The following is a 14,853-nucleotide window of genomic DNA, read 5'->3' on the forward strand; positions in this document are numbered from 1 at the left end:
GAGGCAACGTGTATCAAATATATTATTGGCTTCAGATGCCATACATTAGACATAAATAGATGACGGGAGTGATGAATCTTCCAACAGATGACGTGGTTTTCAAATGCTTTTATTGTGATTCATAAAATCCACAGCCTACGCGTTTCGCCCAACACAGGCTTCTTCCGGGCTTATCTTTGTATCTTGGCACTGAGCCCTTCTCCTCAAGTCCTCAAGTCTTCGTTCCAGAAAGCGTGTGTACACACGCTTTCCGGAACGAAGGGGGAGAAGGGCTCCGACACAGGAGATAGGACATTGTGCCTAAATTGGCACATGATAGCGACACGGCTATTATCAATGCTATCCTTTTCATTCCAAGAAACAAGGACTCCCCTGACATAGGAGGGATTTCCACAGCAATACCCACCTATTTAACGAATGGGCGACTTTGTGAATTGGGATATACTTGCCCATGCTGGAGTGGAAAGTCAATGAAGACTCCCTAATTTGGAGACATTGCTGACCCAGAAAGTTCCCACCCCAGGGTGGTGTCATCTGAGTCAGTCGGGTCCACCACCCCATCTGTGTATCATCCGTTTCCTAAACCGGAGCACAGTTTGAGTTGCAGGTGGGATATGGCTCCCTATCTTCCCGCCGTAGAGAAGGTCTAAGAGAGCCACGTTATCCATTGTCCAACGCTTGTTTGCATATGCTGGGTCCGTTCATTGCGCATACCACCACTCATTTATAAGTAGGAAATGGGACGCAGCATAATAAGAATAAACATCTGGGGTGCTGCATTTGACACCGTCAACCATGACATACTGATCCTCAGACTCGGGAGTCTGGGAGTGACAGATGGTGCCATCGCTTGGATACAGTCCTTCCTAGGAGAACAATCCTTCCAGGTCTTTGAAGGAAATTTTGTATCCAAACGTATGTCCGTCAGTTGTGTGGTGCCTCAGGGCTCTTCCCTGAGCCCCACGCTGTTCAATGTCTATATGAGTCCTTTCACAGGGATTGTCCGTCCATGAGCAGTTTGCCAGGGCCGGTTTCTGTTCCTAGTCCGGCCCTGCTGTTGAAGGTGGACTGGAAGGAAGTTCTCGTCTTTCACTCAAGGTAAAATCGGAGCAATACTGTGGGCCCAAGACATAGCAGAGTCTGGGGCAATGTATACCCAAGTATTTAAAACCGGAGGCTGCTAGGGTCAAGCCAGGTGCCCATGTCCTGACAAAGGCTGTCTCCCCCATAAAAAGAAACACCACGGATTTCCCCGCATTCATTCGTTCGTAGTCCCAAGCGAATAATTTATTGTATGCATATAAGGCAACCCTATCCCAACAGTTCTTGTGACCACTCAAACCCCTTAACCAAAGGGTCTGAATGTGCCCACGCCGCTAGAGGTTCTATCACCAGGGCGAACAGTAACAGGGAGAGTGGACATCCCCATCTGGTGCCCTTATCTACCTCGAAGGGATCCACTAGCGCCCCTGCAAACCGAACCGAGGCCAGTATTCTAGAGTCTGATCTAGTTTGGTTTCAGAAATACTACAATCTCCACATGTTGCCAGTCTTGAGGGAGTATAGCCCTATCTGATTCCTCCTGTATAACCTCCAGTTAGGTACTGCCCAGTTGTGGCATAAAGAGCTTCAAATGCTCACTTGGGAAGCCATTGAGTCCAGGGGCCCGCCGCATGTGCAACTGGGCAAAGGCCAACACCAGCTCCTTTACTGTGATTTTTTTCTTATTTATTTATTTAAAGTTTTATATAGCGTGAACAAGATCTTTGCAGATATCAGAGCGCTTTACAGAAATAGTTCTAGGGGCAACTGGAGGGTGGATAAATTCACTATGGGCTACAATATGGTAGCCTGGTAGCATAGGATAGCAGCAAGTACATATATAAAACCAATAAACGACATGTAAATAATAGTACAGAAACAGTACCGAGTCTTGGATCCCGCAGCAATAGTGAACAGGTGAACTTAGTCCCAACGGATGGCATTTACCTCTTTCTTAAAGCTCGCAGGGACAAGAGGTAGGGGCAGCAAGAGGGTAATTGGAACCAACTATTAGTAGCAATATAGTAGTCGGTAGTAAGTGAAAAAGCATAATAGGATATCAGTCATGTACAAAAATAATACCAATAGTCAATCAGGTAACCAGTCCTGCAGCAACGGTGCAGAAATCTCTGTTCCAGCAGCAGAAGAGTTCAGGTGAGCTTGGCCATAAGGATGGCTTTTACCTCTTTCTTAAAAAGTGCTGTGGAGGAGATAAGCCTGGTTTCAGGAGAGAGTGCATTCCAGATCCTGGGAGCCATTCCTGAGAAGGAGCGTTTGCATGTTTTTTCCTTCCGGAATCTACGAGGTTTCAGGAGTAGATTTTTTGTGCTTCTATTGGATCTCGAGCCTCCAGATATAGTCAGCTTTTGGGCGAGGTGGCTGGGTGACTTGTGGTCAACGGCCGAGTGTGTCATAACGGCTATTTACAGCTGTATTCTGGCCTCAAAGGGCAACCAGTTCAGGGATTTTAAATCCGGGGATATATGCGAATGTTTCCTTGAACCAGTGATGAGTCTCGCGGAAGCGTTCAAGGAGGCTCTTAGGAGTGCGGTTGTTGTAATGGGGAGTCCGCTAAGGGCCACAATTCCGTAGTCTATGCGGGGGATAACTAGGGCCTGTACAGCAGTTTGGAAGTCCTTAGCTGGGAGGAAGGGTTTAAGTTTCCTCAAAGTGTTGATTTGGAAGTTAGCTCCTTTAGTAGCTTTGCTAACGTGCTGCTGCATGTTGAGCTTGGCGTCCAGTGTAATGCCTAAGGATTTCGCAGATTCCACGATGGTGGGTTGGACATTAAACGCCGTTAGGTGTTTGAGCCAGGTCTGGGTGATGGCAATCTTTGTGGGAGGTGAGATCAGAAGGAACTCAGTTTTTAGAGCATTTAGTTTGAGGTGATTATCGGCCAACCATGATTGGGTGTTTCTGAGTGTGGCGTTCAGAAGCTTGATGTCTTCCGGGGATTGTAGCTTGAGGTAAAGTTGAGTGTCATCAGCGTACATATGGAAGTGTACATTAGATGCTTGAAGCAAGGTGGTGAGTGGTTCCATGACGAGGTTGAACAAGGTGGGGGAGCCTTGTGGGACTCCTAAGGTTACAGGCACTGGTGAAGACAGCACGTTGTTGATCTTGAACTTCTGAGACCGGTTATGTAGGAAGGAAGTGAACCATTTGAGAACAGTCCCGGATAGACCCATTCTGGTATTTAGCAGCTCCAGTAGGTTCTCATGTTTGACAGTATCAAAAGCTGAGGAGAGGTCAAGATGGATGAGGAGGCAGGAATCGTTGCGATCAAGGATTTGGAGGCCGTCATCAATTATGTGCGTCATAGCCGTTTCCGTGCTGTGTTTCGCTCGGAAGCCTGATTGATGACCTGAGGAGGTCAAACTGATCGATGTGTTTTGTCAGTTAGATTTGTTCACATTTTTGCAGTAGCTTTACCAAGGTGGGGATATTGGTGATAGGGCGATAGTTGTTCAGGTCAGCCGGGTCAGCTGTCGGTTTCTTGAGTATAGGTGTGACTTGCCCCTCCTTGAGGGAGTCAGGGATGAGACCTTGTTGAAGGGAGCTGTTAATGATTTTGGTCCAGAGTGGGAGGAGCAGGGGGGTGAAGTCTTTCACAGCATTAGCAGGTAGGGGGTCTGTGAAGTGATTAGCGGCCTTCAAGGTGCCGAGCAGTTTGTGAATTGCATCTTCAGTGTAGGTGTCGAATGACGTCCATGAAGCGTTGTTTTTAGGGTGAGTGGTGGTCATGCTGATCGGGCTGAAGTATCGGCTTACATCATTGAGGAGATCACTTCTTATGTTGTCAGTCTTTAGCTTGAAGAATACAGAAAAGTCTTCACAGTGTGGAATATCGCTTGTTGCACTGTTTGATTGTAGCGGTTGCATCTTAGTTTGAGTTTTGACTAGTTCGAACAGTTTTCTTGGTCGGTTCTTTGCTTGCTCCAGCTGGAGGCTGAAGAAGTTAGGCATTTCTCTTGTTCTTCAGCATTTTTAGGTGCAGTGCTGAGGGATCAGATCTCCAGCTGCGCTCTGCCATTCGCATAGCCCGTCTGTCTTCATTGAGTCTGCCATCGTACCAAGGGTTCGACTTCTTGGTGGAGACTCTCTTCAGTTGCAGGGGGGCAGCTTTGTTGATTATTGAGTTCATAGAGTCGAGGTAGTGGTCAGTCAGTGATTGGACATCAAGGGCGCTCGTAGGGGAAAGGAGGAGACTGCAAGTGTGAGAAGGAAGGGAGACAGGGTTGAGATTCTTCATGTCCCTTTTCCAGAACTTGGATTTGGATGGTTGAGCCGTGTTAGGTTTAACTTTTTCGTTGATGAAGAAAGTGATAATGTGGTGGTCTGACCAGTCACAGGGTTGGATCGACCCCAATTGGGTAGAGCCTTCTTTGGCGATAAGGTCGAGGCTCGAGCCTTTGTCGTGTGTTAGGCTATTGCATATTTGGGTGAGGTCAAGCGCATTGAGGAAAGTTTTGAGACCATTCACCACAGCGTCTTACTGATTGTTCCAATGTAGATTGAAGTCACCCAGGTAAATTAGAGCGATCAGTCGACCGGCATTGGATGAGATCGTGTCCATAAGTTGTTGGGTGAAGGTGAGGTTGTCCCCAGGCGGGTGGTAGAAGACGTGTAAAGAGCAGACAGGTTTGCCCTTGCTGGTGATATCGAGGCAGAAGAGTTCACAGGAGGTGAGGGAGGGGGAGGTGATTTTGGTAACAGAGAGGTAGCTCCTAAAAATGCATGCGATTCCACCGCCCAACTTGCCGGTCCTATCGAGCCTAATGTTGTGGTGGTTGGGGGGGACTAGTATGTCCATTATAGGTGTAGAAGCTTCAGTTAGCCACGTTTCCGTCAGGATGGCTAGGTCGAGGTCCATTGCTATGATGAGATCCTCGATGTCAGAGGAGTGTCTCGGGCCGATCTACAGTTGAGTAGGATGCATTTGAGTCTGGGGGAAAGAGGGGTGATCGAGTGTTCTAGAGAGAGGGGGACTTTTCTGAGCTTATTGGGGACGGAACTTTTGTTGCTTAGAGTGGGGGGCCTAAGGGGATTTGTGAGGATTGTGAGAATGGGGAGGTGTGTAGCGTTGTGTGTTTTTAAAGGGCCAGGGCCAAATGAGCGAAGGAGGGTGTATAAGTCATGGTTCGAAAGGGAGTTGCGGGCGCGACGGGGGCGGTGGGTGTGATTGCGAGCGGGGGTAGAGGACCAGGGCGGGGAGTATAGCTTGAGAGGGTATGTGGCGGTATATCCCTAAGAAATCTTTGGATCAGGTCGGCACTGATATGATCATTTGTGGGGTATTGTTCCCTATACTACATAGATTGCGTCAAGCAGCTAGGGCTGTGACTTCGGTGCCGGTGGAGCTGGACCCTCAGGGGGGTTTGCTGTCGGGCCCTGCGGAAGTCACCCAGAGCTTTGCAGACAAGCTCTGGATGACTTCCGCAGGCCTGGACATATGGAACAGCATCAAGGTAGTTGAGGAGTTTTGAGATGATAGGCCTAGGCCACGCACTAAGGTCGGGGCTTCTTCTGTTGGGCCCGGTGGGCTCATTCAACCACAAAACAAGACAACAAGCTCTCTGTTGGACCTACTGATTTCAACCACTACGACAGAAATTGTTCCATGGAGGTACCCTTGCATCCCTCCCTTCGCGCACAGCCCTTTGCATCTTCCACTCGTATGGCCAGTTCCCTGATTGTCGCCATTAAGGTGGTGACATTCTCGGGTGCAGGGTTACCACTGAGACCTCAACCCCCAATTCTCTTGTTTCTGTCTCTGTGATAAGGTCTCAGCAGGCTAAGTCGGCCCCAGCTGCAAACCGCACCAAGACCTAGCATGGCAGCTTCTGCAGCAAGGGGCACCACCCCGAAGTGGGGAGGGGGCCTCTCACTGGAACAATCAGACCCACTGTTGTGACCCCCTCCACCACCAGATACAGCCTCTAGGATCAATATGTGTCCACTGTTTCACAGCTGGTATCCAAGGGCCTAACTGAGATGCCTCACTCTCCGATATTTAAGCCCCACAGGAGGAGGTGATCAATGGTGACGGTGGGGGCCACAAGCCAGGCGGGCCGCCGCAACGTAGCCGCTGGCATCACCAGCCCGCTCACTGTCCATGTTCACAGTAGGCGCTGCGACCAGCCACCAAACTCTCCGCAAGTCCTGGCTGGCGGTGGAAGGGCCGGTGGGTCTTCGGCGCGCCTTCACCAGGCCCATCGGGGGTGCATCCTCGACAATGGCGCAGCTCACCATGCTGGCACATGATCCGAGACTAGGCCACACAGTGCTCCGCCGCTCTCTCGATGATCCACGCCATCAAGATTGTCTACATCTTGTGTTGCCTTGAACATGGATTATCAGATGGCTTAGCTGCCGTTCCAAAGGGCGTGGCAGGCAGGATGGTAGGCGGATGACTGGCCTACTGCCAGGTGCTCTCTTAAGGTGCGTCCGCCATCGTTGCGTGCCAAACCACGCCCCCAAGAATCTACATTTTTTTAAGGTAAATTTAGTAGTCTATTTTAGAAATAAATATTATCTTCTGTAGGTCGTTGCCTATAACTGAGTTGATTTAAAGATTACTTCTTTGTGGGTTAAGTTACGGAATAGGTGAAGCTGTAAAGTTGCCAGTCATTTTGCCATTCTTGCACTCAACTATGATCTTACAGTACATTCCATTTCTTTTCACATCTTACATTCTTTCCAGTCTCCATAAATAAAGTACTGTATTAGTTTTTGAAGCAAATAGAAACTCCACATGGTTAATTATAGGTACCTGTCCTCTTGTACCAAATAATATGATTGTTGTTGTGGTCTCTGAACTCCTTTTATATCTTTCTCATGGATAGAAAAATGAGGTCATCGTGAATTGATATGTACCCCACACCACTCATAGGGATTCGTGCAGACATGGCTTTTTCATTGAGGGAAACCAGGAAGAAGCTTAAATCCAGTAGATTGTTAGAATAACCCTGATGGTACTCGAACTTAAGATACTGAGTTAGTAGGAGCTAAGAGCTTTTCATAGGGTATTAGTGCTGAATTCAAATTCTGTGCAACATTGCTCTTTGTTATGAACCCGCTGGGCTTGTGGCCCTCGTAATTGATTACCACAGCGTGTAATTTTCAAGCGTATGTCCTCATGTAGCAAGATGTCTGCAGTGGCCAATCATCCTGAAGCATCCTACCTGCTATAAACCCAAAAGGAGACAATTTCTATCATTGCATTGAAAAACAGGCCTGAAAAGAAAACCTTAATTTGATGTGAAATACCTCACTAAGCAGTAAAGCCTAGATCATTTTCTAAATGATGCAAATAATTTGAATGAGCTCGCTAAAGGAATACAATTGGCCGTATCATGGTTTCTGGATTTAACTTTGTGCTTTTACCATGACATTTTTCAAAGGACGTCTAGTGCAAACTCTTCGGGTGCAAACTCTTTGGTTGCCTTATCCTAAACTGCTTCTTCACCTTTTTGTTCCTTGAGAGGTCAACCATTAATAAATTATCCTTGATATTAATAGAAGTGGTGAAATGTGAAACTTCTTTTCTGGATATTTAAACTTTTACTTCGTTTGTGATCATACAAAAGACCCTGCTTACTTTGGTGCCATGAATGTACACCAAGTAAATCCATGAGGCTGACATGAAGCCTCCATAACGAAAGGGTGACGTTCTCACTGTGCCCTTGTTCTTTGTTTTCCCTTCAACTTTTTGCCCTACACAAAAAATGTTGTACTCGATCATAGACATTTCTCGTAGGTGATTTTGGTGATGGGCATTTCATCAGTTAATTGCATAGGAAAATATGTACTTCTTTTTATAGAACACAAATGTACTTCGCGTAATATTATGTGATTAACTTTCAGGGAATGCTATGCTAGATTTAGTGGAGACAAGAATCTGTAACAAACTAGAGCATGGAGGAAACTGAATAAGTGGGGAAGATCGAACAATACACGCAGGGTAGCGTTATGAAATGGGAGAATTTGACACATGCAGTAGCTTGGGGAGTGGAGTTGTGGACATAAAACAGCCTGGGAAAGTAGGATAGAAGCACTACAAAGGGCAGTAAAAACCTATTGGTAGTATGCCTTAGTCCTGGATTCTAACCATTCAAAAGATACGAATGAGGGTCACGGTCGGACCGGTTTTTTTTTATCTCTTAGATCGAACCCAGAGGCAGCTTCAGCCGTTAAGCCACCTTTATGTTTGCCTACTTAAGTCATTGGCTTAGTTTGCTGTGAGTGATGGAATTTAGCTTACTGCCCATGTGAACTTCTGCCTAAAAAGCAGACTATGTCAGTGCCAGGGCTGATGGGCTAATCTTTGCTTTCATTTCAGTTTTAAAAAAAAATGTATTTTACGATTGCCTATTTCTGCTTCTTTTTTGCAAACATAGGTATGATACATTTTTAAAAATTGCTTTTATACTTTGAATGCCTAATAGATACGTTTCTAGAAGAGAAATATTACTGGCTATACAAGGCCTGTGTACTGGACTGTCCTAATAGCCTATTGTGTGGCCATACTAGTTTATCAGGAAATGCCATATAAACGAGTGGAAGTGCAAAGTTGAATTAATTATTTGTAATATTACTGACGAGTCATCATATCCACCTAGCTCTGTGCATTGTTTTGCCTGCCCCCGCTTAATTAATTCTAGAGACTAGAAAAGATTTTACTGCTCATTGTTAGCAGTCAGCACTGTCATCATTAAATATCTAGGCTGGCATCTAACGTTGCACATGTTATTCATTTTAGGGTCAGACGATAGATGACATTCCCAAGGAGGTGCTTATAGACTGTGCACAGCTTGTGAAAGCCAACAGCATTCAAGGTAATATTGGGTGTGTATGTCGTATTGAATAAAATACCTATTACGGACAGTTTCTAATGTGCTTTCTCTTTTTAAACAAAATCTGAAATGTGGGGTCGGTCTATGGCCTGTGTTTCATAATGTTTTACATTAAAATTGAGTGGTCTACATATAGAAAGTTTACAGTGCTTTCTAAGGTGAGTAATTTTCTGGGTAGCAGGAATTAAACTCAAGAAAGACAACAGTTGTAATGTAGGAGTACCCAGTGCAAGCATAAGTGGGCTTTAGCCTAGAGGCGTTATTAGGTTTTGCCTGCACAGTGCTGGCACTATTCTTGTGAAATCTATTTAATTTAATATAAATCTTAAAAGGGGCTTACATCCTGCTCTTTCATTTCATTTGTTCGTGTGCTTGCCACTTACTTCCCCCCCCTTTCTATTTGTTGTAGCATACGCCTCATCAGGAGTAGTAAGCGCTATATAAATTTGAACACATTTATTGTACATTTCCTGTTGTTCTTGGTGTGTTTTTCTTATCAGTGTCCAGTGGCCCAAGTACTCCTTTTCATCCGCAGAACTTATTTTTTGGGTTTCCGAACGTGCTCTGCCAACGGCTGCAAATCATGTCCTTATCTTGTGTGTATTTCTCTTTGCTGTTTTCACTTTTCCACATGTACTCATAGAGCGTGCAAGTGTCTGCAATTTCTCAACCCTGCCATCCTCGTGCACCATCTTTTTTTCCCCAATCCCCACCCCCTTGTGTATTGTTTAATCACACCCTATCCCTTGTCTTTCATTAATCATTGCCCCCACTTCCATGTGGTTCTTTAATCGCTGTCCCCCTGACCTCCTACCATGTCCTTGTTTCATCTAGCCACCCCGCCCTCTTCGTGCGCTGCATTTTTTTTTCGAAACACCTCTTCTCCCTTGTGTTTTCTGAGCCTGGCCGGAAAGCTTTAGCGCTTTCAGCTCCTGAGAGTACTACTCTAATTATTTAAAAACTCAAAATCCATACATTTACTTCAAACGTGGGAAAAATTATAAGGGAGTACATTTCCATTTTTTGGCACTTGGGTGGCTCCTTCCAGCTAATAAGCATTCAATTGTATTATTTACTTTTTATCTTTTTGCCTGTCAGCGAGAAGTGTCAATGTAGATCACAGATGGTGCCATATGAGTATTAAAAACAAGTCCTATCACATGCAGCCAATTTTATATGGTATTTATTGCGGGCCCCAAAGCCGAAGACAGATTTTTGGATGTGTTAAACACACAACAACAACATGCCATCTTACAAGGAGTGTCAAGAGTGGCCTGTATACTAAGTTTGCTCTCATCCTAAATTAAAGGTATGAGCCGGGAAGGGGCCTATTGATTATTCCACATACCCTCCAGCATGAATACGTCACAAAAAAGATATGTAGGCAATTAAAAAAAAAAAAAGTACAACTGAACCGTCCTGTTTGTCAGCAGGGCAAAGCTGTCTGCAAATCCACCTGTAACACAGTTAAACCCCTCTTATTGCTGGCGACAATGTGTTCAGCGACTAGCAACGCTCCCTCCTAGCGGCACTATGTAATTGTTCTATGTACTTACTTTGGACCAGTGACTGCCATGCACAATAGTAGATTTCGAAATAAAATAATGGCGAGTAATCATATTGCATCAATATTATTGTGAACTGCATGATTTAACTTCGGCAGGTCATGTGGTGCTTGCCACACAATGTGCAATTAAATTATTTGTATTTAAATATGGGTTGTAACAAACTTTTAAAACTTGTCAAGGGTAGTGTAATAAACATAATAACTTCTAATCTCCCTGAAAATACTTTTCATTAAAAAGTATGCCACACCCCGTGCAGCCAGTTTCACTCAATAGCTTTACATTTTTTAAATCCGCTGCGTAGCCACTCAATATGAACTGATGTTTAAATTCTCCATTTTCTCTGTTCGGATACTCCAAACTTGCTTTGCCTTTTTTTCTCTGAGCTAAATCGAATATTGTGAGTTTTTAATTTGTAGGAATTTTGTGATAGCTTTGGAGGGCGATCGTACTCGTTATGGATGCTATAATACAAAACGAGACATGGCTGAGTTAAACACATTTCTATAAAAAGTAATGGGAAGGCAAGAATGATGTGGGACAACAAAGAGAATTTAAAGCTGCTGTGAAGAAAGATGTGTTAGCATAGCATGCTTATGCTTTTTAAAAAAAGAAAATGTAACTTTTGCAGTTACACATGGTCGCGTTTTTTAGGTTTCGCCTGCACAGCACTTGCACTGTGCTTGTGAAATCTATTGATGGCCAAATTTCTAAAGGGGACAGGCTTAGGGATTATAAGGCACACTCTGATTAACTTGCCGCAGACGCAGTATTACAGAGCGGATGCCATTTTGGGAGCGCGCACCAGCCCATACCATTCTAGGAATGATCTCGGACCATACCATTTCCGCTGAGCCCATGCACTTGGCTAAATTCGTGAGATCCTTCTTTAATGTGTGAAGCAGGTCACCCCGCCCCATCTCTGGAAGATCATTTCCCCCTAGATGAATTACTAAAATACTCGGATCCTTCGCCCCTGCGCGCAATTCCTCAAATCATGCTTCTGAACACTACGATCAGAAACACCCAATCCTGGCTTGCCGAGAATCACCTCAAACTCAATGCGCTGAAGACTGAGTTCCTCCTGATCTCACCTCCCGCAAAAATCTCTATGGCTCAAACATGGCTTAAGCACTTAACGGATCTAAATGTACAACCTACCATTGTAGACTCAGCAAAATCTTTAGGCATAACACTTGACGCCAATCTCCACATGCAGCAGCACATCAGCAAGGCAACCAAAGGAGCGAACTTCCAAATCAATACCATGAGAAAACTTAAACCCTTCCTTCCAGCCAAAGACTTCCAAACTGCAGTACAATCTTTAGTCATCCCGCACATAGAATACGTGCTCCCCCTAACTACAACGGCATCCCTAAGGGCGTCCCTTAACGCTGCAGCGAGACTCATCACTGGCTCAAAAAAACACTCGCATATTTCCCCCGACTTTAAATCCCTGGACTGGCTACATTTTGAAGCCAGGATACATCTGAAAATCCCCTGCATGATGCACAAGGCTGTACATATGAAATCACCCGCCTACCTCACTCAAAAGCTGTCAATTTCGGGTGGCTCTAGAACTACTAGAAGCACAAACAATCTTCTGCTGAAGCCTCGAAGATTTCGGAAGGAAAAAAACCTATAAACGCTCCTTTTCAGGAATGGCACCCAGGATCTGGAACTCACTCCCTCCTGAAACCAGGCTCATCTCCTCCAACAAACTTTTTAAGAAAGAAGTAAAAGCGATCTATATTTCTGTATTTCTCATGAATCCGCTCTGTACTACCTGCCTGACCCCTTGGTCTATTTGTATGACTTGTATTATCGACTTATCTGATTTGTATACGTTCCCTCTTTGTATATCTCTATATTGTTGACGCACCTGTCTGACTTTGCACACTGTACCTACACCACCTCAACTATCCCTACTCTTGTACTACTGATGCTCCTGTGTGACTATACACCCTGCACTCACCTACCTCAACTATGCCTACCTTTCTGCTATCTCCAAAAGCATTTTTAGCACGCTTAAACAAGTATATGCTCCTTATTTTTGTACTTTTATATTATTGGCGCAACTGTTTGACCATGCACCTTGTACCGACACTACCTCACCTGTGACCTACCTCATGTATTTTTGACCTACCTATGTAACTATGCACCTTGTACCTAACTACCTCAACTATTACATTCTATTACTCTATCACCCCCTTGTCCTGTAAAGCGCTCTGATATCTGCAAAGACCTTGTTCGCGCTATATAAAACTTTCAAAATAAATAAATAAATAAATATTGTGTTTAATTTTAATCTTAGAATTCCAGAGATTTTTCAGGGGATTATTTTGGCCCGTCAAGTGGCCCAACCCGGCCCTATTACAAGCTGCAGCAGTGAGGGAATGGCTTGCTAAATGAGTTAAACACCAATGTGATAAAAGCAGAGAACTAAATGCATAAAGCAGAGGTCCTTATCTCACTCCATCACCTTCTGCACATTTACGAAATGAGTTTAACATGCTGCGTAGTTCTGCTTTACAACACAGAGGCTACACATTTTTCCAGATGAGTGATGAAGCAAATTACCTCTGACCCAGATGTTTCGTAGTTCTCTAGCTGGTTTCTTTATTATTCACCATGTTGCAGTTTGATATCGCATCATTTTCCTATGTGAATTCAAAGCATCCTTTAGCATCTGTGAGTAAAAATTATGTTACTTTATGGCAAAAGCAGCAATGAAAAAGGTCATTAAAACATGTTCTGTATCTGTGATGACTTCACTTTATGAAGTATCTGACAGTGACATGGCAGTAATGCAAGGAATCCATAGCTGTCCCAATGCCAAGTGTGGAACTTTTTTAGGCATGTGTTTGGAGTGGTATTCTGAAGCGGGTCATTTAGATAGTCTGCTGGCTCCAGCTGGTATGTTCGTGTTAAATATAATTTCTGATCTATTTTTCAAACTGAACATTTCTAAAATCCCACGTACAACAAATGATTTCAGTAGTAACTATTTGTAACTGATCAAATGGAATTTCCACCAGGGCAAGTTAATTAAAGGCTATTGAGATATAAGTTTGTCTGATATCATACTCCACCCACCTTCGTGCTGTTTCTGCACGTATTTCACAGTTGACCTAAACTGTGCAATAAGCCTTCTAAAGGGAAAAAAAAGTACTATGACTAGGTCAACGCTGGACTGGTCATATCCAATTTTTATTAAGTCATGCTGTACAGCAGCATGTGCTACTGTGCACCATCTCTCTCTAAAAAAAAAGGCAAAGCCAATAGATATTGCATGGGAGAAACCTATTGGCTTTGCTAATACTTGTTTAGGATAATCATTATGTAGGTGAGTACATTAATATTCATTATAGGATAATTTAATTTTTGAGGCTATCCTTAAAATCAGGCATTTTTCCATCCTTTCTGGACCCATGTGTCACCCCACTTTGAAAGGATGTGTTGCATGTAAAGATCAGTAATATGCAGTACCTCACTTTCCCATCTTAAGTTAAATGATAATACATCCGACCCTCCATGGACTGGGAATTATTTGCAATCTCCCACCATATAAATGGACCCAGTTGTACACCTAAGACAGTGGTTCTCAACCTGTAGTGCCTACTCAGGGGGTCCCTGACTGCTTATAAAATTATAAAATTAAAAGTGTATGTGAGTAAAGAAGGAAACTGTAAAATTGAACATTTTTAAACGTTCAGTTAATGTGCAGGTATTTGAAATGTGAGGCAAAAAATTAAGTTGCTATCCTCCTATTGATTTGTAGGAGCAGTAAAAGAGTATCTAGCAAAATATAGTGTCGACTATGGTTGGCCTCGATTTTAATTTAGAACAGCCCTAACCTTAACATTCAAATTACAATTATGATTTATTTTTGTTTTTAATATTTGTGAATTAAATAAAAATATTTGATAATGAGTGTACATGTTTGTTTGATAAATGCTTGTTTACATATTTTTTTTCTTTTGCTGTTCGAATCAATGAAATTGCTTAGGCCGGGGTCCGCTGGTTCCAATAATGACTCAGTGGGGGTCACATTATTCCAGTAAAGATTAAGTGGTGGTCCACAACAGTCAAACAGTTAAGAACCACTTTACTTGCTCTATACTTGCATCCTTCTCCTCCTGTACTTCTGTTAAACATAAAGCATGATTATGCTCTTCAGCGTACTTTATTACTCAAATGTTCCATCTAATCTGGCGAATGAGCTATATGACTTTTTGTTATAAAGTGAAGACGCTGCGAGTTGAAGGTAACAGCTTTATTAAGCGTCGTACACCACCACAGGTTTCAGTCAGCTGTGTAATCTTCAGATACCAAGATAGGTACGAACATTCCATCTGGGACAGGACAGGAGGGACGAGTGGAAAAAAACA

At 43.8% G+C, this 14,853-nt stretch overlaps 1 protein-coding gene across 1 annotated transcript in view; it reads left to right on the forward strand.

Moving 5' to 3' along the window:
* The window catches only part of CCDC25 (coiled-coil domain containing 25), a 193,863-nt gene that overhangs the window by 54,258 nt on the left and 124,752 nt on the right, over positions 1-14,853 (forward strand). Inside the window, exon 5 of the mRNA XM_086928051.1 lies at positions 8,804-8,879. Coding sequence (XP_086784177.1) covers positions 8,804-8,879 — 76 coding nt within the window. The remainder of the gene's footprint in view (positions 1-8,803; positions 8,880-14,853) is intronic.

Source organism: Lissotriton vulgaris, chromosome 6 (assembly GCF_964263255.1).
Source record: "Lissotriton vulgaris chromosome 6, aLisVul1.2, whole genome shotgun sequence".
NCBI lineage: Eukaryota > Metazoa > Chordata > Amphibia > Caudata > Salamandridae > Lissotriton > Lissotriton vulgaris.